Source organism: Eubalaena glacialis, chromosome 9 (genome assembly GCF_028564815.1).
Source record: "Eubalaena glacialis isolate mEubGla1 chromosome 9, mEubGla1.1.hap2.+ XY, whole genome shotgun sequence".
Lineage (NCBI taxonomy): Eukaryota > Metazoa > Chordata > Mammalia > Artiodactyla > Balaenidae > Eubalaena > Eubalaena glacialis.
In genome coordinates, this window is record NC_083724.1 from 113,734,894 (window position 1) to 113,757,301 (window position 22,408).

Sequence of the window (22,408 nt, forward strand, 5' to 3'; positions counted from 1 at the left end):
AAAGTGCTTCAGAAACTCGAGGGCCTCAGCCTGTGGGGGATCACCACTGCCCAGGGCTCTTCCTGAGTCTCCCCCTCCTGCTATTCATCTCCTGCTACGCATTTGTGCATAGCTGGGGGAGGGGGTGAGAGGTAGCTCAGGGCGGCAGGATGGTGTTCAAAGCACCCACCATCTCCTGGGGCCCTGCTCATCTCAGGGCAACAGGGAACAAGGGCGGGAGTCTGAACTTTGGCCTTTCTCCCTGCCAGCTCCGCAATGACTACATGCAACGCTATGCCAGCAAGGTCAGCGAGGGCATGGCCCTGCAGCTGGGCTGTCTGGAGCTCAGGTATGTGGCCTCAAGGCCTCTCCAGAGTGGGTGCCTGCACCTCCCCTCCTGTACTGGGCTCTTGGCCAGCTTGGACTTTCCTTCAGTGTGGGAAGCAAGAGTGGGTATGTGAGAGCTGGAAAGGGACGAGTTGTGGCCGACAGAGGGTAAGGCCCCGAGGTGCTCAGCGTCTGGTCCTTGGGAGAGAAGTGCCAGCTCCCTCTGCGGTTGGTGTGCCCTATCTTCCTTTGGCTGCCACTGCTCTTGCCTCCAGTTTGCCTGCTTCTTCAATGTACTTGCCATCCAAGTGATCCAGTAAATGTTTCTTTGAGCACTAGGCAAGTTTCTGGGAGATACTCGAACGCTGGGATTCCATCTGTATTGTTCACTGCTGTACCCCCAGCTCCAGTAGGTGCTAATAGATATGGACAAAGTTAGTAAATCATCTGGGGAGGCCCGTAAACTTACAGTGTTTGGGAGGTGACAAGTGTGTCTACAATTGATCATAATACAGCAGAATGAAATAAGCACAAATAGACATACATATAGGAGCCAGTAATCCTGCCCGAGGACATCAGGAAGAGGGGATGTGAACTGGTCCAGGAAGCAAGAGAACGATTTCCATCGGTAGATACTGGGGGGAACTGGGAGGTGGGGGAGGGTGCATTCTGGGCTCAGGGACCAGTGGAAGGAAAAGAGCAGACTGGAGGACAGTGGGAGATGAGCTTAGGGAGGTGAGTTGGGGTCGATGGTGGAAGACTTTGAATGACAGTCTAAGAAATAAACCTTATTCTTGGCTGTTGGGAGCACTGGGGGCAGAGGGGGAGGATGTTAAGACCGTGCTCTAGCACTTTCTCAACCAAAGCAGCACCATTCACTTTCACCATCCACCAGTATCCATGACCCATTCTGCCATCTCATCACCTTTTCTGTACCCCTTATCTGTCCTAGAACAGTGGTTCTGAAATCTGGTTGCAAATCATAATCACCTGGGAGCTCATTAAATTAGAGATTCCCTAACCCCACCCTTGGAAACTCTGATTTAGTAGATGTGGGTGGGACTTTGGGACATGCTTTTTTTTTTTTAATTTATTTAATTAATTAATTTATTTATTTATTTATTCATTCATTCATTTATTTATTTGGCTGCATTGGGTCTTCGTTGCTGTGCGCGGGCTTTTCATTGCGGTGGCTTCTCTTGTTGCGGAGCACAGGCTCTAAGCATGCGGGCTTCAGTAGTTGTGGCATGCGGGCTCAGTAGTTGTGGCTTGCGAGCTGTAGAGCACAGGCTCAGTAGTTGTGGCGCACGGCCTTAATTGCTCCGCAGCATGTGGGATCTTCCCGGACCAGGGCTCGAACCCATGTACCCTGCACTGGCAGGCAGATTCTTAACCACTGCGCCACCAGGGAAGTCCCAGGACATGCATTTTTGACAAGTTCTCCAGATGATTTAGAGACAGTTAGCCTCGTATGAGGTGACGGTTCCAGGGTGAGTCTTGCCCTATCTGTGACCTTAAAGGTATAGAGAATAGGACTCTGCTGCTGCTTCTGCTAAGTTGGGGTGCATTGAGGAATTCTGGCTCCCATCCTGGGTCTCAGAGAGGGTGCTGAGGGGTCCCCCAGGGAGAGCCGTGGGATGGGAAGGGGGGCTTCTGAAACTGTTGGCATCTGTGACAGAATAGGTCAAGGACAGCCTCGGAGGGCTCCTCCTTGCTTTCCTACTTGGTGGCTGTCTCAACAAGCCAGGGAACACAAGGGTCCCCTGCACAGAGGAAGTCTGCACCCCTGATGCCAGTTGGAAGACAGACCACCTCGCCGCAGTTGGCAGTGGTCCTGGGAGTTGCGTGCTGCTGGTTCGGGGGCTCTCCGTGAAGTTTACCTTATTGCATGCGCCATTTATGCCTTCCAAGACCATCACAGCATTGCAACTTACACATGCCTATCTTCTCCTCTGAAATTAGACAACTCAAAAAAGCCCACCTTTACCTTTTTGTTTGTGGATCTCATACCCAGAACTCCAGTGTCACTTTGAGACTCTGATCACTGAAGTCACTATCAAAATATCATCACTTAGTAGTAAAATAGCAGCATAGAGAAGACCCATGAGATTCTAGTTCATGTTCTTCTTTCTTTGAATCACTCCCAAACTATTATTGGTTGTAATAATAATGACTATTATTATTTAGCACCGGGCACTGGGCTAAATACACTGGAGGACAAAGTGCGCCAACTGACGTGGCTCCATTTATGGTCTTATAAGGAGTGGATAGTCTCTTGGTGTTGGCTATCTTATCAACTCAGGATTTTTCCAAAATCCATGCTTATTTTACGACAGGGATGTATTATTTCACATCTCCCCTAGCCTGATGAGCAGAGTCAGGTAAATGTTCCTATTCTTATGGGCTGACCTTTGAGATACAACTTATATATTCGGGAAAGGATATGGAAAACACCTATTTTGTAAACTTCATAGATTTTCAAGCCTATAATTTTTAAAGTTGAATACAAAGCTATCCATTATCAAGGACTATTTTAAAGTCAAGTTATGACTATTTCTCACCAAGAGAGACAGATACACTTCTGAAAATCGGGCCATAATGCAGAATTTTCCAAGGCTGTGATTTTTTTTTCCTGAAAAGGTTCCAGAGTGCAGTCTACCTACAGATCATGGGCAAAAGTCCTATTAACATTCTTGTGTCACCTGCCTACTGATAATATGGTGTCTCCAGAAAAAAAAAATGTATTCTTTCCTAGCTTAAAAAAGAAGTATGGTATATGCACAAGATATGAGATTACCAAGATGAATCCTCAATGGACTCAATTCGTAGCGAGGAGCCATTGGGCATAATGATGAAGAGCAAAGGGTCTGAAGCTGGGCTGCCTGAATTTGCATCCTGGGTCTTCCACTTGCTGGGCAAGTTACTTCATCTCTCTGTGCCTCAGTTCCTTCATCTGTAAAATGGGAAGGATGATAATGGTAGCAACCCTATAGGGTTGTTATGAGGAATAAATGAGTTAACATACTTAAAGTAGTTAGAACAGTGATAGAGACAGAAGTATTCACTAGTTATTCATCATTTGTACTAATTAATTTTTTCTCTTTACCTTTATTTTGTTGTTTATTTACTTTAGTTGACTTTATTTTTTAAAACAGTTTTAGGTTCACAGCAAAATTGAGTGGAGGATACAGAGAGTTCCCATAAACCCCTGTCCCCATCAACATCCTCCACCAGCATGGTTCATTCGTTACAATTGATGAACCTACATTTACACATAATGATTACTCGAAGCCCATAGTTTACCCTAGGGTTCACTCTTGGTATTGTACATTCTATGGGTCTTGACAAGTGTATAGTGACAATGTATCTACCATTACGGTATCTTAAAGAACAGTTTCACTGCCCTAAAAATCCCCTGTGCTCCCTATTCCTCCCTCCCTCCCCTCCCAACCCCTGAAAACCACTCATCTTGTACTGTCATCATATTTGGCCTTTTCCAGAATGTCATATAGTTGGAATCATAATTAATTAATTTTTTTTGTTGATTTACTGGAAGTGCTTTATAAATGCCAAATATTTTCTCTAAATATCCCCCTATGAATTAAAGTGTGAAATTCATGGCCCACATGCTGGAGTACCCTCCCAGTTTGAGGAACCAAATAGCCTCCCCCTCACCAGAGACATCCAGGACTATTGTCCACTCCCAGCAGAGCCCCAGAACACTCTGACCTAAAAACTCAGAGTGAATGTGTAACCCAACAGTAGTTAGGTAGTAACGGATAATAAGTAAAGATTAGAGAAAGAACACTCAGCTTGTTTCAAAAGGCATTTTATCTCATAGTTGATTTATAAATGTTGGTGGTGAGTTAATATTTCTATTGCTTTTCTTTACTTTCTGCTGTCCTTACCTGAGTATCAGTCAGGGGCCTGTGCCTGCCCAGAGGCCCTGCTGTCCACCTGGTGTTTGCCAGTCACAGTGGCAGACCAGGCTGCAGAGAACCAGCCAGGCACTAGAGGGTACTCCGAGCAGGTGCAGCCTCATTCAAGGATGGCAGTCGGGGCAGGTTGGGGATCGCTGACAGCAGCTGAGACGGGGCTCAGCACAGAAGATTGGGAAGATCAGTCTCAGGCGAGAGGGTACATCTGATGAGGGGTGGTGACTGCTTCTCCCGGACATCCCAGTGATGTTCAACTGCTCCAAACATTAAGGACACAGATCACAGCACACTTGAGTGACTGGGCATCTTTGTCCAAAGTTACACAATAAATGATCTTTAGTGCATGAGAGAAGGGCCATCAGTGATATAGGCAGTAAGCTGGATTTCTAGAGATTGGGATGGTGTAGATGTGTTATCTTCCTTTTTCCTAATAAAAAATTTTTCCACTCACCACCTCCTTAATCATTCTAAAATTGCTATTATTTTTCATGCTTTTTAATTCCTCGGTGTTCATTTCCAAATTTGTTCACCTTTCCATTTAGCCAACCCCAATTTTTTTGTTTTTTTACTAAGGCTTATTTAAATACCCCAGTCCTCAGAATTCTTTCATCCATCCCTAGTCTCAAAACTCATTCATTCATTCATTCGTTATTGTAAACCAGGACTGACATTAACAGACCGCTGTCACCTGGGACTGGGAAGCAGATGTCACCCCCTCAGTGGGTAGTGCATCCCCTCTGTCTGGAATACTCGCCTAGTACCCCTTTTCAGCCTGATAAACTATTCTTTGTTCTGGCAGCTTTAGAAAACGCACTGAGACAGGGTTGCCCGCTTGCCCTCTACATTCATAGAAAACCTCAGAGCACACCTGTGAAATGTTGGCAATAAGCAATGTGGCCCTGGGCTCTTCCTGCAGAGCCACCTCAAGGGTCTCTCCACCTCGAAACCTTCCCCTTGCCTATGCCCACCCCACCCGTCCTACCCTGCAGGGATCTGCCATACTTATGCGGCAGGCACCGAGTGGTTCACATCCGCTAGTCTGAAATCTATCAAACCTTGGAACTCAGGGTTGGTGCCGCCTTCACCTGGCACACGATGAGAGCACAGTATGTATTTGAATGAATGGATAACCCTGAAAGATCTCAATTCCTCTTCTCTGGTGGACACGTGCTAACATTTATTCTGTTAGAATTACATAACTGCGTGCAGCAAGCCAATTTGTTCAGTTACCTGGGAGTACATTTTGCAGCTCACTCAACCCAGGAGGAAACGTGGGTGGCTGTGCTGCCTGTCGTGGAAGCCACACAGGCGTGCTCTGAGGTTTCCTATGAATGCGGAGAGCCGCAGGGAACACTGGCTCAGAAAACTTTCTAAAGCTGCCGTGATTGACTGGAAATTTTGGATCTTAACTGCAAGTGCCTTCAGGTGGAAGTAGGAGGAAAACGATCTTCCATCCAGGGGAGAACCCTGGATAAGTTCCTCGTGCCCTATAACTGAATGTCATCCCTGCTCACCTGTTGTCTGATTTCCAGAGTGCAGATCTGCCCTTACTCAGCTAGAACACACCTCCAGCATCTGCAGTCCCGCTCTGTCAGGCACCCGGTAGCAAGAAGTGGGGTTAGGATAGAGCCACTCTTTCTAGTTTCCCAAGTTCTCCCCTTGGATCAGGTTCCCAGGGGTTCCCAGCCTCAGCAAGAAGGACATTTGGGGCTGGATAATTCCTTGTTGTAGGGGCCATCCTATGCATTGTAGTATATTTAGCTGCATCCCCGGCTTTTACACACTGGATGCTGGTAGGACCACCCCTCATCCCAACCAGCTGTGACTGAAAAAAGATCTCCAGACATTGACAAATGTTTCCAGGCTGGGGAGAGGGTGCAAAATTGCCTCTGGTTGAAAACCACTGAATTAGACCATTGGAAGGTCATACACTCAGACCACATTTAGTCAGGCCCTCCTACTCTCACATTTACTGAATTGTGCTTTAATGTTATACGACTGGTATTTACCAAAATTGCAGCAGGAGGAAAAAAACCATGAAATTGGCTTCACATTTTTTTGGTAAAATGAATGTTACGACTATTAGTTTTCTTTCAATCAGTGGTTTTTCGAACTTTTTAATTTACGAAATGCAGTCCTTGTTTTATGATTAATATTATCTCCTGATGAACTAAGCACTTGGTGGGGTTTTCTGTCCACTCGCCTGGCTTCCAGGACAGCCACCCCAAGCCACAGATAGGCACATTTTTTATCTCATTTACCTCATTGCCTGATTTCTTTCTAACTCTATTTTGTTTAAATATGTTTTAAAACTGTATCTTAGGGACTTCCCTGGTGGTCCAGTGGTTAAGACTCTGGGCTCCCAATGCAGGGGGCACGGGTTCCATCCCTGGTCGGGGAACTGAGATGCTGCATGCCGCACAGCGCAGCCAAAAAAAACCCAAAAAGAACAACAGCAACAAAAAATGAAAAAAAAAACTGTATCCTTGCATCTTTTCTTAGAAGGAGATAGACTAGAAATACATTTCAATATTGTGAAATATAATTCAACAATATTTACTGAGCTGTCATTAAATATTATTACTCCTTGAAACTCATTTTAATGTACTCGTCTTTGATTCTATAAGAGAAATTTTATGTGAAACTTTTTATCTTTTGCTTTCCCTCCATTCCAACTGCTGGCATTTGAAATAACTGGCCCTGCCCCAACTGGAAAGAACCACTTGTCTTCCTGTGCCCCTCTCACCACAGAGCCAATTTTTCTTTCTCATTCTTACTTTGCATCACTTTTTGTCATCTGAGTGAAGCGGTTGAAGTAACTGAGGACAATGCCCTGGTGTGTGTGTGTGCGTGTGCGTGCGTGTGTGCATATGTGTATGTGTGCGTGTGCGTGTGTGTGTGTTGGGGGCTATAAGAAGAGAGCGGACCATAATGAAGAGAGAAGTGATGATAAAAGAATTGCCTTCAAATATATGGCATCTAACAAAGGATTAAAGTTAGTCTCCGTAGCTCCAGGGTCCTAATGAGAGGACGGGAAAGGAAAGAAGAACTTTCTACATAGGGGAAACGTGTAGAGGATGCCATCTCAGCAGGGAGTGAACCCAGAAAACTCGTGCATTACGATGGTTTGACTAATCTCACTGCCTTACATTTTTTTCAGGTAAAAAGGGTAATACCTGTTCAATGTGGAGTATTTGGGACATGTAGAAAGGGGGAAAAAAATGACTAAAATCATTTGAAATTTCATTAACCAGAGATAACCTCCATTAACAGGGTAGATCCAGTCAGGTTTTTTCCAATGCATTTTTTTCTCTAAAATTGAGACCATAATTATTAAAAGATAACTACTTATCTTGATTGACAATATATTCAAAAATACCATTTATCAAAAATTGTTACGGACATAGCACTACATGTTTTAAGTTTTTATTGGAGATCTCTTCTGTGATTTCATGCTTTAGATATTCTTCTCAATCCCATGATTTGGGAATATTTCCCTAGCTTTTCTTCTAGTTTTAAAATAGTTTCATTATTAACATTTCCTCCTTTAATCCATCTAGAATAAATATTTAGAATAAAGTACAAGGTGAGGATCTAACCTTTACTCTTTTCTAAACACTGTGAATTATGTAAATTTATTGCTTTTGAATCATAAGTTGCTTGCCCCTCCCTGCTTATGGTATCTGTAGCTTAAAACTATTCCCAGATGTGCACAAGGACACCCAGGTTAAAGTAACACTGAGTTACTCTAATGTACAATCAAGAGTGGGACAATGTCTGCAACGGTTGAAGAAATTACTAGACACAGTGATCCAAGCAGGGAAGGGAGGATAACACAAATGGGGACATTGGCTATTTGATCTCCACTTAATTGTTATAAATACATAATACATAAAAAAATCTTCATCAAGACATACATTTTTAAGAGAAAATGGGACTTAAAGAATATGTATAACAAATTAATAGATGTCACCCCTGGTGGCAGGATTATGGATTATTTTTATTTTCATCTTCCGTTCCATAAATTCTAAAGTTTTCCTGTGTACTATTAATACATTTAACAATTATTTACATACACACATATACAGAGATAGCAAATGAGGGAAAAGGAAATCACAAAGGGAACCCAAAGCCTAAAGGTGGAGGTAGGTGTTCCTTAGCTGATAGGTCAAGTGTTGGCAGCCTTGGGTCATTTATTTTTAGAGGCCACTGGTAGAAGCACCATCTTCTTCCTCTGCCCAACAACTGTGTAGTCCCAGATCTGGGCCCCCCAGAGCACAGCTGGAGTCTTTTTCTAGGAAGGAAATTTGTGGGTTTTCCTTTTCTTCATGGTTTTCTAAATATCGAATTTTTCGACTCTCCTAACTTTTCCCTCCCAGTGGTTCCCACATCGGGCAGGGGAGGGGGCTTCTAGGCCAACGTGTGGGCATTGGGTGACCCGGCTCCGATGGCCCCATTCCCCAGCCATCAGCCTCTCCCTGGCTTCTCTCTCTCCAGGCGGTTCTTCAAGGACATGCCCCACAACGCACTGGACAAAAAGTCCAACTTCGAGCTCCTGGAGTAAGTCCTGGGACTGGCCCCAGCCTCTCCTCCCTTCCTTTCCTCCTGCCCTGCTCTTCCTGCCACCCCATACGCCCCCTCATCCCCAGACCACAGCCAGGAAGGACCTGTCTCCCTGGTCCTCTCGCCTTTCCCTGATTGCCCAGAAGTCCTGGGTTGGGGATGAAGGGGAGTCAAATGCTGCTTTTCTCCCCCTTCTTTCAGGAAAGAAGTGGGGCTGGACCTGTTTTTCCCAAAGCAGATGCAGGAGAACTTAAAGGTGAGGAAACCAGTGGGTGAGGAGCTCAGAAAGGCTCCCTGTGTGGCTCCTTTGTGTCCCCCTAGGACTAGAGCTAAAGGGATGGGGCTGGAGGTAGTTGGGGAAGCCAGGGGTCTGCACTGCCTTGGGCCATCTGGACATAGGACCGCTCCATGCATCCAGCGGGCCCTTTCTGTGGCTGGGAATCAGGAAACCTGGCTCTAGTTCCACATCAGAGGCCAATTAGCTTCGTGGCCTGAGCACTGGGGATGCCATCTCCCCTGCCTCCCTCCCAGGGCCGGGCCATGGTGAGCTCCCTTGAGACAACAGATGTGCACTTTAGGTAAGACATTACCACTGCCCTCGTGGCAGAGGCCTGGGGACCATCCTATAGCAGCAGGCAGGCTTGTGATGAGATCGTAAGGGAAGGAATCAGGCCCCACTCACCCCTGGCCTTCTCCCCCAGCCCAAGCAATTCCGAAAGATGATCCAGCAGACGTTCCAGCAGTATGCCTTGCTCAGGGAGGAGGAGTGCGTCATGAAGTTCTTCAACACCCTTGCAGGCTTTGCCAGCATCGACCAGGAGACCTATCGCTGTGAACTCATTGTAATGCCACGCTCTCTTTATTCTCTCCCTGACCTGAATTCCAGGTCTCTCAGGCAAGGGGGCCATGAGGGCAACTCGGTGGGGGGGGGGAGGGGGTCGCAGGACGTGCCGAGAAGAGGCTTTGCTTGCTTGTAAGTTCTGTAGCATCAGGGCCTCCCTAATGTATCCAAAAATGCAACTAACGCTAAGCCACTTGCCTGACGAAGGGAACTGAAATCTTGGCTCCAGCTCTGGGAGGTGGGCAGTGCTGGCAGGGTGCCGGGAGGGGGGTAATCTGTATGGCGGGGTGCGGTTAGGATGGAAGGAGCTGGAGGGCCCGGGAGACAATGGCGCGTGTCTAGCTCAGCGAGCTGTTTTCAGATTTCTGAAATATGGGTGGGCAGAGCTGGGGCAACAGCCCGTCTCTCCTTTGATTCCAGCAAGGATGGAACATTACTGTGGACCTGGTCATTGGCCCTAAAGGCATCCGCCAGCTGACAAGTCAAGATGCAAAGGTAGAGACAGGTGGGGGGGCAGGCCCCACCCAGCCCCGGGCAGAGCCGTCTTCCCCTTTCTGCTGCCTTGTACCCTGGCCTGCCCCATCGGTTCTTCCTCCCCCATTGCTGAGAGCACAGAGGCCCTTGGTTATCAGTAGCTGTGGAGAGGGTGTTTGGGATAACAGCATGGGGCAGATGGTTCTTTACATCCCTGTGACTGTCCCCTGCACAGAGGAGGGGGTCAGGGGTGGTTTAGGGGGGAGGGGAAGAGGGAAGGACACTACTATTGTTCTTCTGGCTCAGATGAAAGAGTTGCTCTTTCAATGGCAAAATGGGGTAATCATGCCCCCGGGAGTCAGAAGGCCTGGGTCCAGCCCTGGCTCTACCACCAACTTGGCATATGACCTTGGGCAAGCCCTGGCTCTCTCCAGGCTAATTGTTTTCTTCTGCAAGGGGCTTGGGCTAGATGATCCTCCTTAAACATCATTGATTCCCTCTTCATCCCCCTGAGAGACTCCAGTTCTCAGTTCTTTCTTGGGCCCCATCCCCACACCATACTGACCAATCTGCATGGCCTGATCCCAGGAATGGGATGGTCTGAAGGACCCCCTCCTTTCCCACAGCCCACCTGCCTGGCCGAGTTCAAGCAGATCAAGTCCATCAGGTGCCTCCCGCTGGAGGAGGGCCAGGCGGTACTACAGCTAGGCATTGAAGGCGCCCCCCAGGTGAGCATTTCTGGGCACCCGGAAGCTTGGAAACGGCTGCAGGCTGGGAGCTCCGGCTCAGGCCAGCCTGGCCGGGGCTTCCCTGACTGCTGAGATCTTGTTAAGAAAATGGCACCTAGTTCTTAGACAAGGTAGCAGGATGATGATAAATTAAAGAAACTATCTCAGGAAGCAACGTTATTGTTAAAAATGTCAAGAAAGAAGTTGTAGGAGATTGGGGGGGGGGGCGGGGAGCGGGGGTAAAGTGATCAGAAATCAAGGTATGGGTCAGAGGTCTAACTTTGAACAAGTGACAATGACTCAGAATCAAGACCTTGGGGCTCCAGGGCTTTTTGTGGTTGGGAGAATCAGAGAGACCTCAGGCTGTGAACAGTTTGTCTATCTCTCCTTTCATCCGTCTGTCCCCTGCCCCACTCCCTCCCTCTTCCCTTCTCTCAGTTTCTGCTCTTGCATACTGAGCGCCTCCTAGGTACAAGGCATGTGCTATGCCCTGAAGGACCAGAATAAGCCAACCTGGAACTGCCTGCCTTCCTAGAGTGTAGTAGGGTGGTCGGTTGGGAGAGGTGATGAGAGCGCCCTCTGGTGGCGGTGGGAAAGGCAAGCTGAGCCCCAGGAGAGGGACTGATGGCGTCCAGGCCGGGGGTGGGCAACAGAGTCGTACAGTTTCTTCTCCAGTCCCTTGGGGTAGACTCTAGCCAAGGCTCTGGGGTCTCATCCTTGGCTGGTCTCTTCCCTGCAGTCCTTGTCCATCAAAACCTCCTCTCTGGCAGAGGCCGAGAACATGGCTGACCTCGTAGACGGTTACTGCCGGCTGCAGGGGGAGCACAAAGGCTCTCTCATCATTCGACCCAAGAAAGGTGTGTTTCCACTTGAAGGTAAATTGGACCAACGGGCAGATGGCGGCACAGCTGAGCCAAGCCCCCCCAGAGGCAGAGCGGGAGAAGCTAAACCATTGACTGACATGTGAATGAAGAGGCTTTGGAGGTGTGGGGTTGGGGCTCACCCAGCCCTTTTGGTTGCTCCCCGTGGTCCCATCCTGGGTCCTTGGCTACAGCCCTGGCCCCGCTGGCCAAGGGCAGCATGGGGGCTGGCTTCTAGAGGAGAGGATTTGTAGCCCCGGGAAGATCAAAGCTACTGCCGGAACATGGCTGGTCCCTCCTCTTTGGGGATGGAGTCAGAAAGCAGGGGTCAGGCTGGAACACTCGACAGTGGCAGAGGAGGCCTCAGAGTTTCTTCTACTAAAAAGATTCCAATTCAGGCCAGACGCCTACCCAGCTTCCACTCCGACTTTCAGGGGCCACAGAAAGGCGGGAGGGGTGCACCCAGGACCCTGTGTCTCTGACTCCAGCTCCCCCTCCTCCTTCCCTCTCCCCAGATGGTGAGAAGCGGAACAGCCTGCCCCAGATCCCCACACTGTGAGTACACCTGGAAGGCGGGGAACTGGCCCCTCACTCAGCCTGTGTCTTCCCAGGAAAGGCAGAACAAACAGGGAGCCTCCCCGCCATGGTTTCTGGTTTCTGGACCCCAGGAGAAAATGCTGGAACCCCAGCATTTCACAAGTGGTGATTTTTCACCAGTAAATTTCTCCCAGAAAATTCATGCAGGGATATCCCTGTGTCCTAATGCCACCTGGCATCATCTTTAGTGGGGGGAGGGGGTGGTATTGTTGCTGTTCCCTCCCTCCTGCCCCCTGGCTGCCTGGGCCGTGCTCCCAGGTTATTGCCATAAGGACAGGCTGCTTCTCCAGGCAGTGTGGGTGGGTGAGAGGGGGCTGAGGCTGCCCTGGGGGAGCATTGCCAGGCTCTGAGCTCACTTGACCCCTGCCCTCCCATCTCCCCCTATAGAAACCTGGAGGCTCGGCGACCCCACCTCTCAGAAAGCTGCAGCATAGGTAAGCCTGCCCATCTGGCATCCTCTGCCTGCGCCCAGAGCCTCTCTTCTGCCTGCTCCTGTGACATCATCAAGTATTCCCTCAAAGTTGCAGAAAAATGAACTTCCCCCATGACTGCTCAATGACGGCTTAAAATATCATTAATCATAACAGTTAAACTATGTTGGGCAGCTAGTACGGGGCACCGTGTTTGTTTTGGTCAGCTCAGTCTCCATAACAAAAACCACAGGCCCAGGGGCTTAAACAACAGGTACTGATTTCTCACAGCTCTGGAGGCTGGAAGTCTAAGGTCAAGGTGCCAGCATGGCTGGGTCCTGGTGAGGGCTCTCTTCCTGGCTTGCAGACAGCCGCCTTCTGTGTGTCCTCACATGGTGGAGAGATGGGAGGTCTGGTCTCTCTTCCTCTTCTTCTAAGGACACTAATGCCATCATGGGGGCTCCACCCTCATGACCTCATCTAAACCTAATCACTCCCCAAAGGCCCCAGCTCCAAATACCATCACACTGGGGATCAGGGCTTCAACATAAGCATTTGGAGGGGGGGGACACAACATTCAGTTCATGACAGCGTTAAATACATAATAGGTATGATTTTATTTAATCTTTGCATTCCCCAGAAACATTCATTTCACAGAAAGGGAAACAGATTAAAGGAGACGAACCAACTTGCCCCAAATAACAGCCGCGAGCAGCAGTGAGCAAGGACTCAGGCCGAGGTCCCTGGGCCCTGTGGCCACTCTGAAATGCAGGACAGGAGCCCAGTTCTTGTCTGGCTCCTCCCCACGCCCCTCCCGGTGATGTCAGCTTGGTTCCACTGGCCTGCACGGGGGAGCCCCACACCTGGTTCCTGGTGGTGCCCCCTGAAGCATCTTGCCCATGGGGTGTCCTCCTTCTGTCATTCCAGAATCAGACATCTATGCAGAGATTCCCGACGAGACCCTGCGAAGACCAGGAGGTAGATCCCTGACCGCCCCACCCCACCCCTGCACATCAACCACAGCCAGGGCCCTGGGAAGTGACAATTGGGGACACATGTGACACCAAAGGGGGACTTTCTTTCCTTCCTTTGTCCTCTTCCACGTGTGCCTCAGACAAGGACAAAGCTGAGTGAGGCATCTTTGATTTTGAAAGCGGAGATCATTGTTTATATCCCCACACCATCGAACTTTTGTGTGCCCTGGGTAGGGGGGCGGAAGGAACCTAAGCCTGTGGATATGGGACCCAGCCTTCAGAGGGAACAACTCTTCCCCTGTCTGAGACAATGAAACCTTCTAGACCCCCTTTCCCAGCCCAGCCCCTGGATCCTGGCTGAGGGGTTGGCGGGGGGGTCTGGTAACGCCTGGGCATGAGGGGGCGGAGCCTGGTGTTAGAGCCTGCAGATGCTCAGATGCCCAGGGATGCAGGTGCTCAGATTCCCGGGGATGCAGATACTTGGATTCCCAGGGGTGCCAGCTGGTTTCTGCACTCCAGGACTGTCTTGCTTTCTCCACCTGTGCAGGCCCACAGTATGGCATTTCCCGGGAAGATGTGGTCCTGAATCGTATTCTTGGTGAAGGCTTTTTTGGGGAGGTCTACGAAGGTGTCTACACGAGTCACGTGAGTTCCAGACTCTTCCCTGACACTCCTCCTCTGCTTTTCTGTAGAATGAGAAAGGAGCTCGAATACTCTAGAGTTGGAGGTGGCTGCCGTGGTGTGTGGATCTTCCCCAACTTGGTCTTTGCAGTATTTATGAAATACACAGGGAGTGATGAAAACAAGAGTCATTTCCAAGAAAGGCAGCAATAGCAGGGATCCAAAGAGAGGCAGCACCTGCCGGGGGGGGGGGGGGCGGTGACTGACTCTTAGTGGGAGAGCACAATGGGGAGGCGCCATGTAATGCAGTTGTGAGAAAAGGAAGGGTGGGATCTGAGGCCGCCGATGGGGCGGGACAAGGTTTGCCTTTGTGGCTGTGCTTCTACCAGGCCTGGGGGAAAAGCCAGAGCAGAGGAAAGGGGCAGCAAACGTGTAAAAACCAATGATAAAGAGAAAGAGACCAGGACGCCATGTCTGGCAATGACCTTGCACGTGCCCCAAACAAGCCCACTGACTTTGGGCAGATCACGTGGCCCCTCAGGCTCCATGTCTTCATCTGGACAGCCCAGGGCTCGAGGGATCTGATCTCGAAAGTTCTTCCAGTCCTGATCAGGAAGAAGGGGGTGGGGAGGGGAGGAGGGGAAGAGACAGAGGAAGAGCAGGCTTTGTAGAGACCCAGACGCCCAGACATCACCTGTTTCCCTGTGGGAAGACCGTGGGAACGCCGGGGAGGGAAGTGCTGGCCGGGACTGAGGGGCCCTGGACACACTCTCGTTGCAGAAAGGGGAGAAAATCAACGTGGCTGTAAAGACCTGCAAGAAAGACTGCACTCAGGACAGCAAGGAGAAGTTCGTAAGTGAGGCAGGTAGGCGTCCCCGAGGAGACCCCCAGACCAGGAGCTGGAAAAGGCCCCGAGACTGTGCAGACCCGGAGACAGGGAGGGCCCGGAACGTGGGCCGGGAGGCCATGGACGGCGCTGGCGCCCACAGGGGAGGAGGGTTGCGCCGGTGTCTCCAGGTTGGACCAGCCAAGCCCGATTCTCACCTTGGACCTTAGAAGGGCTCGGGCCCGTCTCTCTCGCCACCACTTTCAGTGATCATGAGGAACCTGGAGCACCCGCACATCGTGAAGCTGATCGGCATAATTGAAGAGGAGCCCACCTGGATCATCATGGAACTGTACCCCTACGGGGAGGTGAGCTGGAGGGGGCCGAGGAGGACCCTTGCAATGACAGCTGGGCTGCAGTGGAGCAGGGCCTCGGGGGGCAGGGGATGCGCTCAGAGCCAGGGGGCCCTTAGCTCCCAGCTGAAAGAGCCCAGAGGCCGTTTGGAGACGAAGTTGCTAGACAGTCCTGCCAGCCTGGGCGTGCCCTCCCCCTCCCCCCAGCTCCATGCCCCGGCCGGGCAGGATCCTCAGGGCGTCTTCCCCTTCGCGCAGCTGGGCCACTACCTGGAGCGAAACAAGAACTGCCTGAAGGTGCTCACTCTTGTCCTGTACTCGCTGCAGATCTGCAAGGCCATGGCCTACCTGGAGAGCATCAACTGTGTCCACAGGTGGGGCTCGGGGGGGAGCCTGGAGAGGTTGGGGTCAAGCAGGGCTTCGTAGCCGCACAGAACAGGGGTGCAGGCCTGGCTTTGGTCCTGCCTGTGTGACAGTGTGATCACCTTCTCAGAACCCATCTCCTCCTCTGAAGAGTAGAACAGCAATATGTTCCTCCCAGGATGGCTATTAAGAGGAAATCCGAAGTCCGAGGTGTCTGCCTGTAACTCAGTGCTGTCTAGGCCGCCTCCCTGGGGGTCCAGGAAATCACTTCCCTGCTTGCTCCTCGCTTGCTCTCCTCCAGCAGTTCCATTTGGTGGCACCTGGCCAGGCAGGAGAGACTGGGTCCTGGCAGCGCTGGTATGATCTTGGGGTCGGGGCCCTGCCAGCCCAAGTGGCTGGCACTGCCCTGGTCCCTGGCACCTCCAGGCTGCCAAGACCAATCCTCCATCTGGCTGTGGAGCTGGCCCCTTCTCCACCCGGCTTTGTCCCCATTCCCTGGAAGGAGGTCCCCACCATGGGGAACATGATCCCCTGGAGGAGACAGACGGGGTGCTCTCAGAGCCCTGGGGTGAGCGGGTGAATTCTTCAATCCAACCCCATCAACCTCAGATATGTGGCCGTAGGGATGACACTACACAAAGCTATGTCGGGGGATATGAACATTCATTCATTCATTCACTCACTCATGCAACTAATATTACCGAACTCCTACTGTGGGCCTCCAGCCACTGTCCTAGGCTCCGGGATGAAGTCATAATCAAAACAGACAAAAACCCCTTTCCTTGTGAAGCTCATCTTCTAGCGTCTTCTAGGGTGAATAGTCATGGGGCAAAGGTGGTGGGATACTAGATTTGCAGCTTTGTGTGAAGTTGTCGTGCTTTGAAGTCATCTTTTCAATAATAAAGAAAAACGGTAGGGTGTGGAGCCTGCCCAGAGAAGCAAGAGACGAGCCAGTCTGGGGCTAGAAGTGATGCGGGGAGCGTGAGGTAACTGAGTCCGCGAGGGCTCCCGGGGGGTGAGAGCTCAGCCCTGGGCTGATGCTTTTCCCCACCGGCCAGCTGCTGGGCACGTTCCACCAGCTCTCTGCCCCGGCCTCCTCCTCTGTACCGGGGTTCTGAGGGTCTCTGTGTCACGGCTCGGGTGTGTGTAGTCTTTGGAGGGTCCTGGCTAGCCCCGTGCTCCCTGGAAGTGAGCTGTGAGCGGCTGCTGGAATCACAGAACAAGAAGAGGTCAATTGTGACCAGGAGAGTGGTTGGGCTTCTTCCCTGAAGAGTCAGCAGGGTGACGGCATCCCCGGCCGAGGGGACAATACAGGCTGCAGGGCGGTGACTGGAGCAAGTCTGGGGAACCGAGACAGGCTTGGAGGCGGAGATGCGGGAGAAGGGGTGATGGGGACCGGGCTCAGCAACGAGATGGAGGGAGACGACAGGCATGTGTGTGGCAGGGGCGGTGGGCCAGCCGAGGCTCCCGCCTGAGCTGGGCTCCAGCCAGACGGCTCGGGCCGGGAAGGACTGACCGACAGAAGCTGCCCGATTCTGCTCCGGAGACCGGGGCCCTGAGGCTCTCTTCTCCTTTGCTTCTCTGTCCATCTGTCTGTCTGTCTGTCCCCCTGAAGCATTCTGAACCGACTCACCCGTGTCTTTGCCTCTTCCTTCCAGGGACATCGCTGTCCGGAACGTCCTGGTGGCCTCCCCTGAGTGTGTGAAGCTGGGGGACTTTGGCCTTTCCCGGTACATTGAGGATGAGGAGTATTACAAAGGTGAGGTGCAGGTGGTGTTATGGCCTTGTCCCCTGGAGGGGTCGCTGAAGCCAAAATCCCCCCAAAAGGTGACTGTTAGGCAAGCCCAGGCCAACAGTCTCTGGAGAATAGGCTGCATTTCTGTATAAATCTGGATCTCCTTCTCTAATAACTACTGTAAACCCTTTGTCCACCCAAAGCTTCTGTGACGCGTCTCCCCATCAAATGGATGTCCCCCGAGTCCATTAACTTCCGCCGCTTCACGACGGCCAGTGACGTCTGGATGTTTGGTGAGTGGACTTTCTGGAGGGCTTGGAAAAGCATTTGATTCTCACCTCTGTGACCAGGTTAAGAGGGGGCACAGGAAGCAGGGGTCTGGACCCCCAGGTTCTGCTTTGCTGCAGCCACTGAGAAGTCCCAGAAGTGGGGAGGCCAGTGGTGGGTCGGGGGCGACATGGGCTAAGGGCCAGCCCGGGTTCATCTTCCCAGAAAAGGCTCTTGAGATGAGCATGTGCTCCACCAACCAGCCCCGGGACTAAGGTGGGCCACTCTGGAGGGGATCCTCAAAGGCAAAGCTGAGGTTTTCTCCGAGAACGAGTTGCAGGGTGAGGTGAAAGCCAAACCAGGTGACGGATGGACAGCCGCTTACAGAGCACACAGCCATGTAGATTCTCCCTCTCAGGTCCCCAAAGCCAGCCCAGTAAAATCTCATTATTATTCTTCCCATTTTCCAGATGAGGAAACTGAGGCTCAGGCGAGTCAGGGGCTTGCCCGCGATCACAGAGGCAGCAAGCATTGGTGCTAGGCTTTGAACACCAGCTTGCTTTCTTCTTTTTTTTTTTAAATTAATTTCTACTGGAGTATAATTGCTTTACAATGTTGTGTTAGTTTCTGCTGTACAGCAAAGTGAATCAGTTATACATCTACATATATCCACTCTTTTTTAGTTTCCCTTCCCATTTAGGTCACCACAGAGCCCTGAGTAGCGTTCCCTGTGCTATACAGTAGGTTCTCATTAGTTATCTATTTTATACATAGTAGTGTATATACGTCCCAACTGACGTATATACCAGCTTTCTGTTGGAGGTTCCACCCCCTCCTAAGAGGAGGCACTAGTGGTCCCAGTGACGTGCCTTTGATGGTCCCCTCCTCATCCCACAGACTCTAACAGCTCCGTGTGGAAGGGGCTGGGGGGTGGGGGGATTAGTTCGCTTATGGATGCAGCTGATTGGTCCCTTGGTGGACCGCCATAGTGAGCAAGATCCTAGGGATGCTATAGGGGGAGTGAGGGAACGCAGGGCGGTCCCTGGCAGGCGCTGAGTGCGGACTGCCCGCTTGTTCCTGGGGAGGGTGGGCTGCCTCTCTAGGCAAGAGTCCCCCCAGCAGGGGCCCTGAGACCTCTCCTCCCACCCTCAGCCGTGTGCATGTGGGAAATCCTGAGCTTTGGGAAGCAGCCCTTCTTCTGGCTGGAGAACAAGGATGTCATCGGGGTGCTCGAGAAGGGGGACCGGCTGCCCAAGCCTGACCTCTGCCCACCTGTTCTCTACACCCTCATGACCCGCTGCTGGGACTACGACCCCAGTGAGCGGCCCCGCTTCACTGAGCTCGTGTGCAGCCTCAGGTGAGCAAGGAGGCCGGAGGGGGGGTGCAGGCCCAGGGCCCCTGAAGAGCAAGTCTCCTCTTCAATAGCGCTTACAGGTTTACAACATCCTTCCTTAAACGAGATTCAGCCGGCATCCTGGTCCCCTCCGAGGGAGGAGGGAATTCAGGCTCAGCTGGTGACTCAGTGCCCAAGGCATGGCAGGTGGGGCTGGGACTTGCCCCAGGACCGCCCCCCCCCCTCATCCCGCCCCCTGGCCAGCACAGCGCCTTGTGTCCCAGCGGAGTTAGCCCATCCTCCCAGCGGAGGAGGCCTTACAGAGGCTCAGTGCTGTGTCAAAGGCAGGAGGCTGAACCCGAGTTCACTGTCAGATATGAACTCAGAGACGCAGAGCCGGGGTCAGCCGCACCATCTCTGCATCTCTTAACCGCGAGCACAGGGCGTTGCTCCTAGTATGTGCCCAGAGAATATATTTTAGGTTTGAACCCAAAGGCTGCATCAGACTTTCACTGCAGTGCCTGTATTCTTTGCTGAGATTTGGGGTGCATCTTACAGGCACCCAGCCTGGGCACGGGACCTGCTTCCCTGGCAGCACCCCTGTGCCTTTCCTCTGCCTCTGATTGTTCCCCCCAGACAGCAGGGAAAGGAGTGATTTTTGGCTGTGAAGACAGTGACAAGGCGTCCCCTCTCCCTTCTGAATGAGGCACTGGTGGCCTGAGGGTCTGATCCTTCTCAGGTGCCCAAGAGCCATTACCCCCGGGTGCTGGGAGGTCCTTGGTGAAGGTTGCTGTTGGAGAGCCTTTTAGAGGGTACTCCTGTTTCCTTGGTGGCCCGCCTGCCACCAGTGCCCCCTTGGGTGGTCTCACTTCTTTTGGCATCCTTTAGGGCGAGGGTCAGCAAACTTTTTCTACAAAAGGTCAGACAATAAATATTTGTGGTTTTGCAGGCTATACAGTCTCTGTTGAAACTACTCAACTCTGCCGTAGCTCGGAAGCAGCCGAAGACGATACATGAAATGAATGAGTGTAGCTGGGTTTCAGTGACACGTTATTTGTGGACACTGAAATTGGAATTTCATGTAATTTTGACATGTCCTAAAATATTTTTCTTCTTTTAATTTTTTTCAGTCGTTCAAACATGTGAAAACCATACTTAGTTTAAAGCTACACAAAAATAGGTAGGGGACCGTATTTGGCCTTGTGGGCCTAGTTTGCTGGCTCCTACATTAGGGAACCTAGTGTTTAATTAATGTTAAATACTGCAACTTTAAACACTGTTGTCAACATATGGGCATTTTTTTCAGAGAAAGAAAATAGCCCCCAGAAACTGCCTTGTGGGGAGGAGCCCCAGGGGGAGGCTGGGAACCCCAGGTCCAGGCAATGGGAAATATACTGCATTTGTTTGCGGGCAGGGCTCCAACACAGTCTGCAAGACCTCCAGCTTAGAAGGCCTCTCTTGTTTCCGACTCTCCCCTCATTGACACTCCTGATTAATTCTAGACTCATCTGTTGGTCCCTTATAAGGGAGATTTGAGAAGCCAAAGGGTTCCGGGAGAAAAGTGTTTGAAAGACGTAACTTGAGGGGGGCAGAAGCTCTGGGGTCACGGGGTCTTCATTCATCCTGGAGGCTTGAGACACATGGGGAGCCTCTCAGATGACCCTGATGACCCCAGGATACCTCCCTCAGGCCCAAGCCTGACGGTCCTCCACTGGAGCTAAGAAAGGATTTCATGAGGGCTTCCAATCTTTGAGGGTAGGAAGAACCCTCTTAATGTTGAATTTTGAGAACTCTTCCATGTAACATACACTTTTAGAATCCACTGATTGACAGAATGCAGTAAGCCATAGAATGAATTTTTTATTGCACACAATATAATGCATATATATCTGAAAACACAATACCAAATATTATATATTTAGTAGTACTGTTAAAAATTATTAAAGAAGACAATTCAAGTGATACAGACAAACTTTATTTAACACTCCATGAAGTGGCAGTCTCCGTTCCCAAGGGCCAGAGTGCAAAATGGGGTGGAAGTCAGGACACTTTTATAGGATAAAGAATAAGGAACAAGGAAGAGAAAAATAGAGAATGAATAAAGAATAGGAAGTAAGTATAAAGCCCAGAGCTGGTTTGGCGTTTGGGTTGGCCAACTGGATGGTACTTTGTTTCTGGACAAGCAGAGCATTTAGAGGGACACGAAAGTTACCTGCATCTTGGCTTGCTGATGTGACCCCCTTGGGCAGGAGCGGCTCCCTCTTGGGCTTAGACATTTATTTCAACAGCACATAATACTTGTCTACACAGTGCTTGGTACACATGTGAACATGTGGATTCATGGACCCCCTGTAATTATCTGAGTCCTCTGAGGTCTGTGATTCCCAGGTTGGGAACCACTGGATTGGGTTAAAAAGGCAAGAAGCATGCACTTAGCTAATCTGGGAGGGAATCCACAACCCTTTCCCATTAGCACACACCAGGAACGCATGGGTGGGAGGTTTAATGAAAAATAGGAGATGTAGAGCACGGGCCTCTGTCACGAGGTTGTCTGGGACATCAGAAATCTACACAGGTGATCAATGCCAATAGGAGGGACGGGAGGGCAAGAGGCGTGGCGACGTGGGCAGGAGACACACTCGCACTGTCCGGTGGGGTTAGGACTCATTCTCCGAGGACTTTTCCCCAGCCCGGACCCATTCCGTGATCCTCCCAGCCTCGGTGAGGGGGGCCGCAGCATCCGTATTGCAGCCTGTCTCCGAGGGGTCTCCCCAGTGCATTCTGCGGAGGACATGGGAATGGGATCCGGACTGTGGTGGAGCACAGAGAGGAGCCCCCAGTAGCATTTTTGACCCTGTTTCTCTCTCCTTATCTGACCTGACTCCCTGGCAGTGACATTTATCAGATGGAGAAGGACGTCACCATAGAGCAGGAGAGGAACGCTCGCTACCGACCTCCCAAAATCTTGGAGCCCACGGCCTTCCAGGAACCCCCACCCAAGGTGAGCCAAGCCCTGGCCTCACTGGCCCCGTGAATCACAGCACAGCTGGGCCCCTGTGCGGCCCCTCCCAGGCCTGGCTGCGTAACTCCCCTCACAGCGTAGGTAGGATCACGCCCCTATGGTCCTTTCAGCCCTTCGACCCAACCATCCATCAGCACATCGGCAGATGGAATCTGAGACAGCAAGAGAGCAGGCACCTTGTGGGACGGCTGGAGCAG

General features: G+C 51.1%; 1 protein-coding gene across 2 annotated transcripts in view; it reads left to right on the forward strand.

Annotated features, from left to right (window-relative positions):
- The window catches only part of PTK2B (protein tyrosine kinase 2 beta), a 128,295-nt gene that overhangs the window by 93,649 nt on the left and 12,238 nt on the right, over positions 1-22,408 (forward strand). Inside the window, exons 5-22 of one of the 2 annotated variants that reach the window (XM_061200723.1) lie at positions 249-328; positions 8,742-8,804; positions 9,009-9,063; positions 9,509-9,649; positions 10,069-10,143; positions 10,749-10,850; positions 11,590-11,725; positions 12,226-12,265; positions 12,695-12,741; positions 13,645-13,695; positions 14,239-14,336; positions 15,093-15,177; positions 15,406-15,506; positions 15,750-15,865; positions 17,513-17,613; positions 17,793-17,882; positions 19,009-19,213; positions 22,082-22,190. In XM_061200723.1, the coding sequence (XP_061056706.1) occupies positions 249-328; positions 8,742-8,804; positions 9,009-9,063; positions 9,509-9,649; positions 10,069-10,143; positions 10,749-10,850; positions 11,590-11,725; positions 12,226-12,265; positions 12,695-12,741; positions 13,645-13,695; positions 14,239-14,336; positions 15,093-15,177; positions 15,406-15,506; positions 15,750-15,865; positions 17,513-17,613; positions 17,793-17,882; positions 19,009-19,213; positions 22,082-22,190 (1,695 nt within the window). The remainder of the gene's footprint in view (positions 1-248; positions 329-8,741; positions 8,805-9,008; positions 9,064-9,508; positions 9,650-10,068; positions 10,144-10,748; positions 10,851-11,589; positions 11,726-12,225; positions 12,266-12,694; positions 12,742-13,644; positions 13,696-14,238; positions 14,337-15,092; positions 15,178-15,405; positions 15,507-15,749; positions 15,866-17,512; positions 17,614-17,792; positions 17,883-19,008; positions 19,214-22,081; positions 22,191-22,408) is intronic. The other variant, XM_061200724.1, reaches the window with a different exon arrangement.